Raw genomic sequence first — 18,541 nt, 5'->3', positions numbered from 1 at the left:
TTTATTAGTTTTAAAATTAAACAGTTTAAATTGCAATTTATAATTGATAAACTTAAAATTAAACAAGCTGTAGCATAGTTGCAAGTTCAAGAACTGATAAGCTTCAAGCGCTGATAAGCTTGCAACAAGCTCTTGAGCAGCGCTTTATCATTATCTCAACATCTACCGCAACGAAAGTTCAATGCTCGTGGCGCCAAAAACAAACAACAAGAAGCCAAGTGCTATTAAAGAGAACGGTGCAACTTTTTTTCGCTCTTTAGCGCATGCTCTCTTGCATGCGCTCTTAATGCAGCAAAGCTTTTCAACACACTGTGTTGAGTTTGCCGCAAGTTAAGAGAGCGAACAAAAGCTTTGGCGAGCTTTTTGCAACAATTTGTAGCATTTTTCTGTGGATGGCGCCAAGAAACGGATCACGCATACGCCTGGTATGACAGCTGCTGCGGCGACATGAAGGCACCTCCCATTTGAAGGCAGCTTTGTAATGAGATTTGTTTGACAAGCCGTTAAAATACAATTTTTGTCATTTACGTGTTTACGCTCGCTTAATTTATGACTACGCTGGCCCCGTCTCGACCCAGCGTCTGAGGGTTGCAGTACGAGCGAGACGGAGACGGAGAGGGAGACGGAGAGAGATAGCCATAAATACAATGCAAATCGGAATTGCGGCTAGTGCATGGAGTCACGTAGCCAGCGTGTGGCAGGAGCTATGCCAGGGACAGTTGCTCCAGTTGCTGCAATTGCTGCAGTTGCTCCAGATGATTCATTGCGATGCATTCAATCAAAATTGAACAAATCTCGTTTGATTGAGGGCAACTTTGTGCCTGAGTCAGAGATTTGAGTCATTTGATTATTCAAATTGAATGCAAACTAATGCGGCGGAAGCAACAGCTCAGCGTATTTCGCACGTTATAAAGAAACAACTAGAGGAAGAAGAGGAAGCAGAAGAAGGAGCCATAACTCAGCAGCAACAACAACGACAGCAACAGCAACAACAACAACAATGACAAACAGACGGTCGTTGAACTTAGGCTTCGAAATGAGGCCAAAAAAACAAACAATGACGACAACGCAAGCCAAACAAAAAGGCAACAAAAGACAACAAAATAATTTAATAATATAAGCGAAACGAAGCGACGCTTTATTATGTTGTTGTTGTTGTTGTTGTTGCAACGTCATTGCCTCACATTTGGCACGCATATTTCTCGCTACGAAAGTAAAAGTGAAAGTTGCGCCGCATTTTGGGTAGAAATTTTCGTGCGTGTTGGAGAAGTGTTGGAGAAGACAACAACGAAATTGAGCAAGTTGGGCACACGGCCAGTGTTGTGTAGGGCAAAGAAATGTTGGGCTATTGCATAAGAGCGACGCGGCGGAAAAACTGGAATATTCGACCAAGAGTTTGGCTTAAAGAAAGTACATAAAAGCCCATAAAAGGGTATAAATAAAAAGTTATATTAATACTTATAAAGCCAACTAATGTTATATATGTATGTATGTATGTATGCAAAAAGCAGGCTGATTCTTGGGCACAGTTTTCACTGTTACCATTCGAAAACCCGTCGACAGTGCCATAATAATAGCGGACAATATTTTTCAACAATTAAAAGCCAATTAACAAGTCTTCAGCAACATTTCACTTTCACTTGGCGGGACTTGAGTTCGGCTCTAACCTCAATTCGCGCTGACAGTTTGACAGCCCAACCATCTCTCCGCTCCCCTCTGGTCGGCCTACACGGGCTTTCTCTAATGAGAAATTGAGTAGCAATTGTTTGCATTGTTATTATTATTGTTGTTATTATTATTGTTGTTATTATTTATATGCCATGCTAGTGTTATGGGCCCGAGACTTCCCGTATTACGGCGAGGCGCTAATTGTCAGTCGAGTTGTTGAGCAAACAAAAACTAAGGCAATAAAAAACATAAATAAAAAGAAAGAAACCAAAAAAAAAAAACAACAGCATTTTGTTTATGTTTTCTCTGGGCTTTGCTGAGCCAAACAACAACAACAACAACAACAACAAGAGTTCAATGCACCGAACGAACTGTCGAGAAGCAGGCGGCAAATGGAAAGAGGGAGAGAGGGTTATAGGGGGGCAGGGTGAGGTAGGCCTACTTTCGTTTGTTAGTTGGGTGATTCACAGCAATGCGTCGATTTACGTAAAATCAAATAAGCGACACAATTGCCATTGTAGTTGTTGTTGTTGTTGTTGTTGCTGCTGCTTGCGTAAGTTGTTTACAAAATGATCGAAAAGCGCAGAAAGAGAGACACAAAAAGAGAAGCCGAAAATAAGCTAGCGGGCGTAGAAAGAAGAAATTCAACGAAATGTAATAAAAACAAAAAACACACACAGCAGCAGCAACAATAGTTAAGCGAGGGGAAGAAGAAGCAGAAGAAGTGGCGTGAAGAAATACATAATAACAAGCGCAATAAAGACATCATGAGTTCGTTTTGAAGTTTCCTGAAATTTCGTTGAAGTGCGAGCGCGACAAAAGAAAGCTATGTTTGCAAAGAGATCGCTTGAACAGTTAAAGCATATGCATATGCATATGTATATGCATAAGCATATGTATGTGTGCATGTATTTTTGATTTTGTGGGTCACACACACACACACACACCAACGACCAAAGCTGAGGAGGTCAGACAGCGAAGGCAGCGACGAGGGCGACGCTCAATAACACATACATTTCAGGGGAGGGGGGACCCTGTGCCATATTACAATTATTAATTTCAGATCGCACGAAAAGGTCACGCTCATAAATACATGGACACACATGCACACATACATACTGGCATATATATTCTTGTATTTTCATCAATAAAACAAAGGCAAAGTCAAACGAAAGCTCATTTTTTCGCATATCATTTTTTAAATGCAATATTTTTTTGCTGAGGCTACGCAATTTATACGCAAAGTTTTGACTGGATTAAGGTGAGGCTACCAGTAAATATTTAAATACTTGTAAAAAATGGTACAAAAAACGATAAATACATAAATATAAACGCATGTACATCGTAAATAAATGAAATACAACAAACGCACCAAGGGAATGTCAGCAGCGAGCGGACCTCGCATTTAGTTTTTCTCATTTTTTTATTTTTGATTTTGCTGCTCATAATTATTTTCAAATAAATGCGCGCCAAGGCAACCGCCAATTGCAATTGCAGCTCGCGAACTCGAACGCTGCGCTGCGACTGAGGCGAATGACCGTGCCTGACCCAAATAAAAGTCGCTGCACTCGCCAACAAAGGCGACAAATGAATGCTCGCTCGCTCGCTCGCTCGCTCTCTCGCTCACTCGCTCGCTCGTTGACGTCGTCGTGCAAAAACAAAATTGCAGCAAGAAAAAGCGCAGCGCGCAGTCAAAATGAGGCCGAGTGCAATGAACAGCATTCAGCACACACAAGAGAGCACACAACGTGTGTGCTTGTGTGTGTGCGTGTGCGCAAGAGAGCCAGAGAGTGGGAGAGCCTATGCAAATGCATTGGTGCTGCTGCTGCTGCTGCTGCAGTCGAACAAGTTGCGACGCTGTCGCTAATGTTGCAATGCGAAACCTTCGAGAAATTTTACAAGAGTCGTTGAACTCGCCATGTGTCGGTCGTTTAACTGTGCCCCAAAACGGCAGCAACGCCGGCGTCGCTGTCGTCGACATCACAGGCATTGCAGCAATGTTGGCTGTGGCTCGGCTCCACTTGGAGCTTGAAACTAGTTTGACGCCGAGGCATTGAAAAAGCGAAAGTACATTTTTCTGCTGCCCGTCGTTCGTGTGTGTGGCGCTCGTCTCGTTCGTGCTCGTGGGACTGGCGGCTGCTCTTTCGTTTGGCGCTCGCTGGACGTTCGTTCGTCGAGGTAAATGAACCTTTTGAAGGTTCAACTTGCGTAGTAGGCAACGTCGACGTCGACCGCGACGTCAGCGTCGCCGTGTAAAACAAGTTTGTTACGTTTTGTGCAGTCGCTGCTTTTGACTGCCTTGTTTTGCGCTCTTTCCTTTGCAATTTCACCGTTAAACCAAAAAGCAACAAATACAATTTGTAAGGCAGGTGAAGCGCACACAACGCACGACTTTATGTAACACAGCCAGGGACAGAGACAGTGGGACAGACAGAGAAAGAGCAACCAAACTTGTCGCTGTTCATTTAAGTGTTGATGATGCGTGTCACGCGTAAAATGATTTCACTGATGACAAGAAACAAAAGTAAATTGTATAATAAGTAAGTTAAAAATTGTGCGACATCTCTTATGCATGCGCGCTTCAATAGCGCAACGTTTAGTTAACGTTAACCTTCCAGCTACGGCTCACACCTTAGAAACCCACAACTGCGCAACGAATCGAATTGCATTGAGAACGAACCTCGCCCACATTCATTTATTGCATTCGCCTTTATCATCATTATCATCAGCTTCATTATCATCGTTTGCAAGCTAATCATTGGCTAGTTGTACTTGAAGCTTTGACCCCAGCATTTAAGCTCAGCCTGGGCTCCCAGGGGTCCGGTCACCCGCACAGAAACCCAACCAGACTTCAAATCCAATGCAACCCCCGGGGGCGAACACTTCTATTGTCATATTGTACATTTTGTTTGGTAGCCTCCAATATTATTTTAGTCAACACCTCGCCTTGCACGTATGTACGAGTGTGTGTGTGAGTGTGTGTATGTTTGTGTGTGTGTAGCACTGGCATTTTAATGTATTTGTAATTGACCTGAATAAAGTTCAAAACACTCGCAGCGGCAACAACGATGACGGCAAGGCGAAATCTACATGTGTGTGCGTGTCTGTGTGTGTGTGTGTGTGTGTGTGTGTGTAGCCTCAAAATAATAATGATTGCGACAACAACAAAAACGTCACTGAGTTGCCTACTGCTTGTAGCTGTTGTTCATGTGCACACACACACACACACATGCATACACTTATACGTAACTATAATAAAAATAAAAAAAATAAAGTTGTGCTTTCGATAATTGACAATTGTTTGATTATTTTTTTATGTGCTTTGGCTCAACAACAAAGATAATTGTTAGCCATTAGTTGTTGTTGCTGTTGTTGAGATACACGAATATTCATTTGAATTTAATTTTTTGTGTGTTTTTAATTATTTATTCAGTTTTGGCCAATTTGAGTCTAATACCTCTTAAAATTGTACAGCTTTTTGGCAAAATCATAACTGTAAAGCAGCTCGCATATTGCGCTCTCTCTCTCTCTCTCTCTTGCACTACCCTGCACTGTCTTACATACATATGTTTTCGTTAAGATCTCACACTGAGCCTGTTTGATTTGAATGCATATTTACTTTCAATTTGCTTAGCCTCGCGCTAATTTAAGTTCATTTTAATTAAAAGCCACATGCTACATGTGCGCTGCATATGAAAACTAATAAAAATCTTTAAGAAAATAAAATAAATAACTGCAAATATTTCTATGCCTGTTCCGCGACAACTACAAATTTAAACAATTCAAAAAAAATAAAATAAAGCAAATGCAAAATGAACGAATAAAATGAGTAAAAAAAACGCTTGTTTACTATCAAGCGCACTTACACACACACACACACATGCACACACATACACACACACACGCGCGCACACTCTCAAGCACCTTCACTGTTGCTGCTCAGCTGCTGCGTCGCTGCTTTGGGTGACCCAGTTTCGTCGGTCAATGAACTGAGCGCTGCTGTCGAGGCTGAATGCTTTGTGGGGGAGAGAGAGAGCGCGAGAGAAAGGGAGCGCGCGGGCAGCGGCTGTCGCCTGGTTCGTATTTGTTTGTTGCTGTTGCCTTTATTTTTTGGGGGGCGCTCTATCCATGGGAGAGTGTCTGTGAGTGTGTGGTGGTGTGTGTGTGGTGTATGTGGTGTGTGCGTGTATGCGCTAAATTTCGGTTTCGTTTTCATTTTGACGGCGCGTCTTGCGTTTATTTTCGTATCTTTGCAATAGGCAAAGCCACACAAAATGGCGCCTAATATTATTACTACACACGAAAAGAAATTATGAAAGCCGTAAAAAGAAAGTGTTTCGAAATGGCCAAATGGATAAGTGAAAGTCTTGCGCATATTATGCACTGTGCATAATGGAGATGCGTTAAATAAAACACAAAAATTATCAATTTTCGGCGGTCACAATTTCTAGGTCAGTGCTTGTTTTCAAAAGTAACTGTAAATATTTCGACAACAGCCCACATATGCATGCATGCATGTGTGCATGTGTGCATGTGTGTGTGTGTGTATGTGTGTATGTATAAATTTAATTTTCCTTGAAAGATAAGGCAAGCGAGGGCAGTGCTGTCGACGCCAGCGGCGACTGCGCTTAAATAGCACACGGTCATTTTTATTATAAACAATTCGAAATTTTTTCGTAGCTGTTGCCGAGTTTGAGTTCGCTGCTGTTATTTTATTTTCATGGCAGTCGTACCGTATCTTTTTTTTTAGTTTTAGTTTTTTATTGAGATTTTTGGCATTAGTGCTTTTTAGAACTAGTTCAAGGATTTGCGAATTTCTAAATAGTAGTATAATCAATGGTTTATTAGTCTGTCAGTAGTTTTTTTTTTTAAATATATTTATATATACCACAGTAGAAAACGTATTCAAAAGCAGTACAAACATATTTAAAAGATATATGTATATGTACATATATAATAAAATACACAATAAACAATTTACTTGAGTATTTTAGTGACATATTCTCAAATTTATTTATGCGTGCTTAGCCCGTGCCCTGCATTTTCGTTTCTCCCAATTGTCCAGCACGCGCCCCATCACAATACAAAACAACAAAAGGAAAGAAAAAAATAACAAAATCCAATTCATCAATTACAACATAACATGTACAAGTAGCATAACAACAGCAGCAACAACAATAACAGCTACAGCTACTACAATATTATTAGGCACAGGCTGCGTCTGCGTGCTGCCTACAAAACAGCCACAGCGACGACTGAGCAGCTCTCTTTCTCTTTCCCACACACATGCACGCAGCATGAACCACTTTCGTTTTCGACAGCAACATGGCCGCCATTATAGAAAGAAGAAGAGCTCAACGACGGACTGGCAAAAGTCAATGAACGTGTACGTGTGTGTGAGTTATTTCTTGTTGTTGTATTTTTATATGCATTTATATTGCCTGCTTTCATAATCGATATGGACGTCGCGGCATTTCCTGTACAATTTTCCGGGCTTGCGCTTAATTTAAACAAATTATTACAAAATTTAATAAAAGCAAATGCTTCAGGCGTAACACAATGAGTAATTGTGACAGAGTGGGAGAGAATGAGAGCGGGAGAGCGGGAGAGAGGCCTGTGTAGGCATGGCCTCGCTGCCTTTATGAATTTAGGTTAAGTGCGTTCATTCAACTTTTAACACAATTTCGAAATGGCGCACAGTTGCTGTTGCTGTTGTTGCTGCTGCTGCTGCTGCTCCCATTTATCATGCGGGTGTTGGAAATTTGTTTAAACAAAATTTACATATAGTTTGCGCTTGTATGTGTGTGTGTGTATTTGTGCGTGTGCTTTTTCAGGGCAGGCTGCTAACAACTTTTACTTTGCCGTGAAATCGCGCGCGCTACACAAATGTTGCAACACACACACACACACACACACATACACACGCACACCCAGCCAACTAAAATTTCGTTCATGGCTGGTCAATGAACTCAACGACTATCGGCTGTCGCGCTCGTCTTTCGTTGTGTGTCGTTCGTTAGGTTTCGTTATGCTTCGGTTTTTAGCATAATAGTTGTTGTTTTTTTGTTTGTTTCTTCTATTGCTTATTTATTACGTTTGAGCTTGACTCTCTGGCGCACAAATATGCGTGTATAAGAGCGCGTGAGGATATGATTATAAGAGTTAAATATTATCGGGTAGGGTACTCACCATCACGGCTCATGCCAACGGCAATGCACTTTTTCAGGCGACAATATTGACAGCGATTGCGATTGATACGCAAAATGCTGCACTGTTGATTCTTGGTGCATGGGCGATATTGGATCTTTTGCTGTATGGAGCGACGGAAGAAGCCCTGCAACGAAATAAATCAAATATTTGCATTTTAATAATGTTTAAATATAAATTATCATCTAATAATAACTAAAATTGTATTTTCTAATGGAACAAAACTTTAAAATGTGAGAAACTTATATATGATAGATAAATCTATTTTCCCAGCTAGTTAAAATTTCTTTCTTTTTATCAGAATACATTTAAAATGCATTTGCATAGTGAGAATTCAATTGTAATTAGACTCATTTTCCACCTACATCAGCGCTGGCATCCTCGATTGCTGCTGTCGATTTGGTTGCACCTGTGTTGCTGTTGTTGTTGTTGCTGTTGTTGTTGTTGCTGTTGCTTAATGCCGTGTCCAGCTTTTCGTCAAACTTTTGACACAAATAATTGAGCTGTGAGGCTTCGAGGCGCTGGTGATGCTGCTCGCATAGCTCATCATCGCAGCCCGAGTCCTGGGCATCGATGTCCTCGAGCTGCTTGTGTTGCTGATCCTCGTCGCTGCTGCTGCTGTTGCTGTTGCATGTGCAACAATTGCCAATGCCGTTTGTCAGTGACTGGGTGCTCGAGTTGCTCAGCAGCGAGCAGTTGCTGTCCGAGCTATCGCGTCGCTGTTGCTGCTGCTGCTGCTGTTGTTGCTGCTGTTGTTGCTGGTGTTGTTGCTGGGGTTGCTGTTGCTGTTGCTGCTGAGTTTGCTGCATCAACAAATTGGCAATTTCTTTGTGTGTTTGCGCGGAAAAAGGACTATCACAGTGCAGTTGATTGAGCTTGTTGCTGGTGGGTCTTGTTGCAGTTGCCGCTGCTGTTGCTGTTGCAGTTGCAGTTGCCGCTGTTGTTGCTGCTGCCGCTGTGATTGTTTTGTCTTCGTGTTGCTGCCGCGCCAATGTCGTCTGCTCCAGCTCACGCTGCTTGAGCTCGCGCGCATAACGTATTTTCTTCCATGGGCACTGATACTGCTCATAGTCGACGGCAGCAACTGTTGCTGTGCCGCCGCCAACATTGGCAGGCACATGGGGCGGCATATCATCGTCGCTGTTCGCACAGTCCTCATCGATGCCCGATTCGCTGTCATTCTTGGCGCTGAGATCGGCGCATGGCTTTGGTGTTGCTGCTGTCACAGTTGCTGTTGCTGTTGCCGCTGTTGTTGCCGTGGCAGTTGGCTGTTGCAGCAACAATACAATCTGCTGCTGCTGCTGACTAATACTATTTGTTGTGGTTCTTGTTGTCTGGTTGGTGGTTGTCTTTACTAATGTTGCAGGTGTTTGTTGTTGCTGTTGTTGCAGTTGTTGCTCTTCGTTTTTCAGTCTTTTGCGTTGCTGTTGCTGTTGCAGGTAAACAATTTGTCTGGGCTGGTGTTGCTGCTGCTGCTGCTGTTGTTGTTGTTGTTTGCTGAGCGGCGCTGACTCCAGCAGCTTGACCAATGCCGAGTGCTGCTGCTTCAGCTGTTGGCTCTTGATTTGCTGTTGCTGCTGGTGCTGCTGCTGCTGCTGCTGATGTTGCTGCGGTGCACTGACAATATGCACATTGCTGTTGCCGGCTGTCAGCAGCACAATTGTTGTGCTGTGCTGCTGCTGTTGTGGCAACTGTTGCTGAAGCTGCTGCTGCTGCTGCTGTTGCTGCTGCTGTTCCATTGCACAAACCATTTTTGCTAAAAATTAAACTTTTCTTTTTGGTACCACAATGACACTTGAACTTCTCTCTCGCTCTTTCTTTCTTTCGCTCTTCGTCGATCTAGACTGCTGTTGATTTTGCTCTACAATTTGCTAATAAGGAACATTGCGTTTGCTTTTGCGTTTGCGTTTGCGTTTGCTTTGATTTCAACTTGAAACTCAATTTTTCAAATGCACTTCACCAACAATTTGAGCGCCAAAAATTTTGCTGCGCTTTCCGGGCACAAGAAACGGAAATGGAAGTCTTAATGATCTCTCTCTCTCTCGCTGTCGTGCACTCTTTCTTTTCTCTCTCACTGCACTGGCACCAATAAAAATAATAATATGATTATTTAAACTATTTGTTGCTAGCTTTTTAGTTGTAACGTTGTTCTAGTTGCTCTTATTTGCCGTTTTTTTTTTTATTAGTTTTAGTTTCAGTTTCAGTTTATTCTGTTTCGCGCGCTTTTCTTGCTCTGCACAACCGCTGCCAACGACGAGCAATTTGCGAATGAAAGCAGCGCCAACAGTTCCAACAACTCATGGCTGCTCGATGTGGTTCGGGTTCGGCTCAAGCTTTGGCTGGCGTCGGCTCGCTCTCGCTCTATCTCTTGCTCCCTCGCGCTCTCGCTCTCTCGCTTACTTGCTGCTGCTGCTGCTGCCGCTGCTGCTGCCAACCTCGCGCTACATATTGTTTTTGTTTTTGTGCACCGACTGAGGACATTCACTCCAACGCTGTCGCCGACGTCGACGCGGGCAGCTAACAATAGACGCCGCTGGCGCTGGCGCTGCTGCTGCTGCATTTGTTGGGGGCGCTTTTTTGTTGTTTTTTTGTATTGTAAACAATTCTTGGAACACCTACGCGACGCAGATTTTAGGTAGCTTCTGCTACTGCCACCTGACTGATCAGCTTTGTTTGATAACAGCAGCAACAACAATGCCAACATACATGTTGTGTACGCACACACACATGTACATATGTATATGTGTGTAGGTGTATGAAGTTTGTTTGATGCTTTGCGTTAGGAAAGGGGCTTAGAATATTTCTGTGTGTGTGTGTGTGTCTGGCGTGCTTGTTTTCAAACATGAGTGACAAATAAGATTAATTGATATTGAGTGGGTGGCAGGGGGGGGGGGACACATTGATATCGGGGGTAGGGCTATCAATACATATGACAGGCATAAGAGGATCTCAGATGTGGAACAGCTCTCAACGCGCGAGTAAACTATTTTTTGGGTGGGCAGTCTGTGTAGATTTTTAAATGCGAGCATGTTTCCAGAGACTGTCAAGTGTGGGGGATTACAATTTCCCAACTCAACCTATTCATCACTGACGATACAAATCGGTGACCAAACAATGTTGCCCCAATTATGAGCCAATGTGCAGCTAGGCGGGAAGACTGCTCGATTATTTAACACAGAAAATATGCTCAAATCATTTGTGAACTATAAAAATTTAACGCCTCGTTATTAATAATATTAAATAATATGTATTTCGGTCCCGCGCTGTTTTTTTTTTATTTCTTTCTTCTGTTTTTTTTATTTTATTTTTTGAGGCCACACAAAACGTAAGAGACAACACAGAAATGCGTTGCCCCCCGCTTCACCGCTGCATAACGACACATGCTGGAAGGCTACGTAACCAAAAAGTCCCAAACGACGTCGACGACGACGTCAACATAATACGACGACGTCAGCAGAGGTTGGCTGGCTGACTGGCAGTTCAGTTCAACGAACCCAGCCATTGTCGTGACCCACTTTTCGGTCAAATACCTCCAAATGTGGAGCTGCTCAGCGCGCCAGCGACGAGCGCCGAACGCCGAACATCGAACGAGTGAGCGAACATAACGAAGCGAACGGCCGAACGAGCAAGCGAGCGAGCGAGCGAACCGAACATCGTGCACTATTGCTCTCAATTGCTCAGCGCTCTCTCAGTGCATTTGCATGCAAATTTGTTGTTGTCGGTCGGCGCTGCTGCTGCTGCAGCTGCTACAGCTACAGCTGCTGCTGCAGTTTGCAAGCCATTGGTTTAGCTTTTTGGTTTGGAGTTCATTTGAGCTGGCGGTCGGTCAACGACACAGAAACCTCAGGCGGACGACTGCATGTTAGATGTGGGCTTGGCCCAAAGGGGCGGAGCGGGGCGGGCAACGGCAAATGCAACGGCGACTATATGGCTAAAATGCGTTCAAGGAAATCTTTGGCAATGCAATAAGCTAAAACTGTAGCTTGAGTGGCTTGGGATAGGCCCGGAAAGTTGCATCAGCCATCAGCCATCAGGCAGCATTCGGCGATATGCTCAAACTGCAGTTTGAGCATTATATAATTATCAACAATAAATACAAACTAATTGAGCAAAACATAACTCGAGCCCCATTCAGTGAGCGAGAGTTCAATGCACTCAGCAGCGACAATTTGCACTCATTTCAATGCCTCACGGCCCCCGCAAACGAACTGCGGCCAATTCGGGCTTTGCTTTGTGCGAAGAACTTTCGGGAACAGCTGTGCCAGTTTCGAGCTATGTACCTCTCTCCCTCTCTTGCTCTCGCTCTGCCAGTCTATTTGATTCTATCACCTGCACGTTGAGCTCTCATCGCGACGCTCTCTTGCTTTTGCTCTCTTGGTCTGGCTGCCAAATGTGAATGAACTCTGCTGGCAGCTGCAATGCGAATAACAAGTTTCAAAGGAAAGTGAGAGCATTTCACGCTACACACATTCGTCTAGCTGCCTGTGTGCGATTGTGCGCTTGTATGTGTGTGTTAGGCAACGTGCCGCAAAGCAGCCAAGCGTTTCCCCTCCCTCTGCCCATGATTCGACATCATCATCGCCTGAACCGTGAGCATTATTGAAAGCCTTATAATTCATTGTTTGTTTGTTAAAGATTTTTTTTGTTTGTTTGGACGGGGGTGGGCTTGTGTGTAGGAGGGGCGGCGATCATTAGGGGGGATCAGTCGAAGCTTTTTTAAAATAGCAATCGACAAGAAGTCATGAATGAAAACCAATGCGATCTCGAGGCAGGCGCTTTATATAGCCTACCTGTTGGCAGCAATGCCTCGATCTGTGGCACAACTTGACCACTTGACCTGCATCCGAACTGATCTGGGCTGCTGGGCCACTTGACGTGGATTTTGGAATTCAATTTGCGGGCTACTGTCAGAACTTGACATCAATATGAGTTTGACCGCAGAGCAGGGTATTTCTGAGATCTAAGTTGGGCTCTGTTTGAATAAACTGGAATCTAATCTTTTCCCCATTGATGGAGAGGTTTATATAAGCAATTCCTGCTAGATAGCTAGAAAGTTTTGGAGTTTTATTATCTGCCACCTTCAATTCTACTGTCTACTGTCTTCTGTCTTCTTCTGTTCTTCGCGCGCCCACTCATAACTTCGATCGTGCCTAAGCTTCTCTAAGCTTCTCCCAACAATAACTGTTGACTTGTTATTGCTTTTTACTTTTCTTTGGGCTCTTCCAATGCGTAAGCAATTAGCACGTGCCTATCCGTTGTCGGAGCTACACACGAAATCCCGGATCTTTATGGCGCTTTACAGTTCGGTCGACGTTTTGGCCATGTTCGGCTCACGAGTTTATATGACGGGGCCGACGAGCTTGAGTTATGCCGGCGGCTAGCTATTTAGAATTAGAATTAGTTAGAGGCAAAACCTTTTGGCTCGTATTTCACGGCTCGCTGCTGGCCGGGCTGGGAAAGTCATTAGGGCAGAGTCCGGGCTGACCCAGCTGACCAGCAATTAGTTGACGAAAATATGTACAATAAATAAATGATGCTGAAATTACAAGTCGAGCAGCGCCTGCCAGTGCCTGCCAGCGAGGCATTCAGGTCAAAGTTCAGTGCCCTGTGCGCGTACACCGTGCAAGGATATTTTGTCCGCCTCGCCAAGCATTGAGTGTCTACCCCACACCCCACTCCCCACAACCCTCCACTCATAACGCACAACGTCGTAGTCGTAGTAAAAAGGAACACGAGGTCAGGCGCACGTACGCAGCCAGGCCCAGCCCCTCCACCCACCCACCATCCCATCCACCCAAAAAGCACGAAGTATTTCCCTTTGGCCTCGCGCCTATTGACGTCACTTTTGCAGTCGCTGCTGTTGCCGCTGAGTTCGTTCAACTCGTTCAACGTTGCCTCATGGTCGCCTGCATTCGAGTATTTGTTGGTTGTATTGTAGTTCGGGTTGGAGTTTGGGGTTTGAGTTTGGGCTTGGGGTTGGTTTGTTTGGGTGGTTGGTTGGTTGGTTTGACGGTGCACAGGAAATGCTTTTATCGAGAGGTTAAGTGAAAATACAACTGGAATTGGCATTAATCACCAGCAGGTATTCGATAGTTAATCGATAAATTACCAATTACCGACATAAATAAATAATTTAGGGCAATAACTAATGACTTATTTCGAACATTCTTGATTTATGAGCAATCAAAATTAATGTACTACTGATTGGATAGTTAGAATTCTTATTGTTAACATACATTTTAATAGCACATTGCTAAGAGACTCTACAAGCTGCTAAGTTCATGGCAAATTTACAAGCCGAATTATCAGCAAGAAAAATTCCCAGAAATTCCAATGACAAATGTTAAGCGATAAGAAGCCCACAAATGTATGAGGCCAGCATAATGCAAAATAAACATAAATACATATTGAACTCGCTAATGGGCCAAACGGAAATGCCTTTCACATTTCTCAACAGCCAAGCGCTGCGAAGGGCAACCGAAAACAACAACAAGAACGTACTGAAAGAGACAAATTATCCTGCCAGGGACAGCATCTGAGCGCCCAAAATACACCACAGCCTGCAACAAGAACAACAAGAAGAAGCAGAACAGCAACAACAACAAGAACAACAACAACAAGAGCGAGAGCCAAGGAGACCAACGATTGAGGACATTGCACCGCAATAACCTTAAAGAAGCAGCACAGGCTGAATCACAGTCAGAATCGGAATCAGAAACAAAGACAGAGAGCAACAGTGCGAGAGAGCAGCCCATGTGCTCGCTCTCCCTCTCCCCCTCTTTCGCTCTCTCTCTTTCTGCTGCCTTTGGCGCACAGCAAAACTGTGCTTGCTCCAAAGAACACACATTTGATTTTTTTTGCATAAGCAGCGGCGAAACGAAACGAACTGTGCCTAGGAACAATTGAGCGAGAGGTGAGTGTGCACAGTTAGAAAGCTCCAGTTGGACTGTATGCGAATTGTAGTGGGCAGAGGAAATGACCTCAGGAAGGAAATGCAATGCATTTAATTGGTGAAATGTGTGTGCAATATGCACAACTATTGTTCTTCTTCTTCTTGTTGTTGTTGTATGGTCTAGCAAAAACGGAAAACTTTCGAGAATATATTCTGGAAGCACCTCAGAAATTAGATTTGCATGACTTGAACTGATAGGACTTCTATTTAGCCAAGATTTTATAGCTGTACTCAGTATTAATTGTTCTCTAGATACTCAAATTTGATTCTACTTGAATGTAGAATTACCGTCAGAGGAGAAAAGCCCAGGCTGTCCTTTAACCAGTCCAATGAACTCGAAGCGTGCCGAGCAGCAAATTGTCAGCCAGCCACCAGTCGGGCAGGCAAGGCGAGAGAGTATGGCTGGGGTGGTACAGGGGGTTGAGGGGGGGTGCAGTCGGGCAGCTCTTAGCGCTAAAATTGGCGCGCTCGCAATGGAAGACACCTGTGCCATGTCAAACAATGTACAGAAAGTGCCGCCCACCGCCTCGAGAAAACGTTTCACTTTTGCTGCTGTTGCTTCACAGGGTGCAGCTCGTGTCTGTGTGTGTGTGTGTGTGTGGGCGGGGGGTTGGCATTTGCAGAGGGGCCGCCGCAGAGGGTTTGCTTTGACCCACATTGCGTGCATTGAACTCTTGCTGCGGCCGGATGAGAGCTCAGGTCTATGCTAAACGCTGCCTTTTTCGGGGGGGTTGAAACGAAACGGGCGAGCTGCCCAGTGTGCAATAATTTTAGGGGTTACGAGCTGTGTGTGTGTGTGCGAGAGTGTGTGTGAGTATACAACGAAAGTGTTTGGCCACCCGCTAGGTGGCGCTGCAGCAGCGTTAACCTTAAAAATTGCTGACTGGCTGCGGCTGCTGCTGCTGCTGCTGCTGCTGGTCATGTGACGCTGCGCTCTGCAGCTGGAGCAATGACCGCAGCTCGACAAAGTTGAAGGATAGCCCAAGCGAAATGCAATTTGCAATTTGCAACTTGGGGGTGGCAGCAGGCAGGAGTTAAAGGGGGCTGCTCAGCCTTTGTGCTGGCGCTTGGTCCATTAGAAGGCGACCCATAATTAAGCGCTGACCCCCAGCTAAAAAGCCAAAGCCAACGCCAAAGCCAAAGCCAACGCCAAAGCCAAAGCCTGCCCAATGGCCGGCAATTTGTTGGCGGTTCGAAGCTCCAAGCCAAATTCAATCACATTTCATGCGAGTCGAGTGTGTGCTCCACTTTTTTGTCAGCTCATATTTATATATACAAACTATATACATACATATATGTATATATATATACGTGTGTGCATATTTTTATCCCATTCCGCATCAGCTGCTGTTTTGTACTTTATTTTGTACGTTTTATTTGTTTCTAAATAATATTGTTCTGTCTATCTACCCGCCTATTGCTAGTTCAGTGAACCAGTTCAATGAACTCCGCGCAATTATTTCGCGATTATCTTATTTCAATAGTTGCGTCTGTGCTGCGACCTCAGTGGGCCCAAAACTGCTAAAACCACAAGCGGCAAATATGTCAGCTGCAAGTCGACTAACAAATACACTAACCAAAGACACAAAACATTTCAAATATGTTATATGTTTTTTTATAAATATAAGAACATGCATACTATTCATAATATACTAACAAATAAATTGCTAAAATTTTTTAAAAATTTTAAAAATGTAAATGAATTTAAACCTCTTTTGGTGAGGTAACTAGTTCTATGCTGTATTCTATTCTTTTCGCTAGAAAAAAACTCAAGATTAAATGAACTATTTTGCCAGTTTGAAGACCGATTTGCTGCCAGGCGGCTTATTAGACAGTCGTAATACCCCCGGATAAAAGATAATGTGACCAAAAACCTGACAACTGGCGCCTGTTTGTTGTTTTTTGTGTTTGTTGTTGTTGTAGCTGGAGCACAATTATGGGCCATTATGTGCTGATTGTTATTTGGGCACGGTTGCCTTTGCGTCGACTGTCCAAACAGACCGCATATATAAAAGAATATAGATATGTGTACACAGCCAAAAAGTACAATAAACCAAAAAAAAAAACAAAAAAACAAAAAAGAATCTAATCCATGTTGGGCCATTGGCGTCACGGCTTGACGCAAATGCTATTAAAACAGTTGGGGCAACAGAAACGAGTTTCCACCAAAGACAAAATGAATGTGCCCCATAGCGCAATGTGGCTTATACACAGAAGACGCAAGGTCTTTTGCGTGCAAATGCAACCAACTGCCAACAAAATCTAACTGCAGTTCTGCGCAGGTCGTTGCCATTTGACAAGCGGCCAGAGCGACAGAGAGAGACAGAGAGAGACAGAGAGAGAGAGAGAGAGAGAGAGAGAGAGAGAGAGAGAGACCCCCAGACTGGTAGAGACTGCGAGAAAGAGCGCGCAGAGGCAGGTGAAGCTCGAGAGTGCACTGAACTTTGCGGCCAGCAAGCCAGGCACAACTTCAAGCCCCCTCGCACTCCCCACACTCCCCCTCAGTCGGCACACCTGAACGTGCCCCAAACGCTGCTCAGCTCACCCACCATTAATGTAATTTCAATCGTTGCTGGATTTGCCATATTTGGTCACTTGGACTCTTAATGACGCCCCGGGCTGACATAAGAACGGCATAAACCAAATGAAAAACTGTCATATAAATTGTTGGCGTTTCGTCGGTGCTTTTAATGACTCACCCGACAGATCATTTTTGACCTCTCCCCCCTTCCCCCTCACCAAGGTCCCTTGCACCCACACCCGAACTCCCCGTTCGGGCCGCAAACCACAAACCAACTCACGTGCCGCTGGCAATGTCTTTATATGGCCGTTTGTCACAGATACACTGCCTAAATGCCACCGGGCATTTTGGCTATGTGACAGACTATGTAACTTCTTATAAATATAAATATATATTCCTGATCACAAGCTATTTAGTTGCTCAGGCCTCAGGCTCAGTTGCGAAAAATATTGTTAGATCTTAAAAAAAAAGATTCCATATAAAATTAGTCTTTAATTTCTGCCTATAAATATTAATCAAGCTTAGCTTCATCTGATTTATTGTGCTCTAAAAGTTGTACTACATTTTTATCAAGAGATTTGGTAAAAAATTAGTCTTGCGTTTGTTTCTACAATATTATTTTCCAGAACTTTCGAATATATATTTCTTGGTAATAAAGGAATTATTAATATTTATTTATTATTATTTTTTTTTTTATTATAATAAATATATTTTGTGGAGCCCTACCAAGAGCCTCTAGGAAGGGTATTTGTAAGCTTTGAATTTTTTTTTAAATAATAGCTGTTAAGCCTTCATTTAAATATCCCCCGTAAGGGTATTCAGCTAGTCACCAACTTAAATCGAGCTGTTCGAATTTGTTGCATTTATTTTATTTTATTTTTTCTTAATTTGATTTGTCGAGTCGCTTGGCTCGGCTCGGCTCAGCTCAGCTACTGCTGAAACGCATGAAATCTCACTCCTTTGGTAAGTGGGCGCCCACGGACAGCGACGTTGACGGCGACGGCGACGTCGGCGGCGACAGCCATTTGCACTAAATGGGGCTGCAGCTGCGTTTGCAGTTTGTTCAATTATGCAACTGCTGCAGTTGCATATTTGTTGCTTTATGACGCTCGACATTTATTTATGACAAAAGTGGCGGCAAATTATTTTCAATATTGAGTCATGAAGCGGACCAAAAACAATCCGTGTGTGTG

At 43.8% G+C, this 18,541-nt stretch overlaps 1 protein-coding gene across 3 annotated transcripts in view; it reads right to left on the bottom strand.

The window, feature by feature from the left end:
* The window catches only part of Eip75B (Ecdysone-induced protein 75B), a 114,843-nt gene that overhangs the window by 12,951 nt on the left and 83,351 nt on the right, over window positions 1-18,541 (bottom strand). For 2 of the 3 annotated variants that reach the window (XM_064689387.1, XM_064689389.1), the window contains exon 3: window positions 7,858-8,002. In XM_064689387.1, coding sequence (XP_064545457.1) covers window positions 7,858-8,002 — 145 coding nt within the window. Of the gene's footprint in view, window positions 1-7,857; window positions 8,003-8,240; window positions 10,034-18,541 lie in introns of those variants that run through there. The other variant, XM_064689388.1, reaches the window with a different exon arrangement.

This window comes from Drosophila montana, unplaced genomic scaffold (genome assembly GCF_035044405.1).
Source record: "Drosophila montana isolate Dmon_TW-CO22-7 unplaced genomic scaffold, ASM3504440v1 contig_3217_1, whole genome shotgun sequence".
In the NCBI taxonomy this organism is placed as follows: Eukaryota; Metazoa; Arthropoda; class Insecta; order Diptera; family Drosophilidae; genus Drosophila; species Drosophila montana.
Note: the sequence above shows the minus strand (reverse complement) of the source record. Positions and strands in the feature narration are given on the sequence as shown.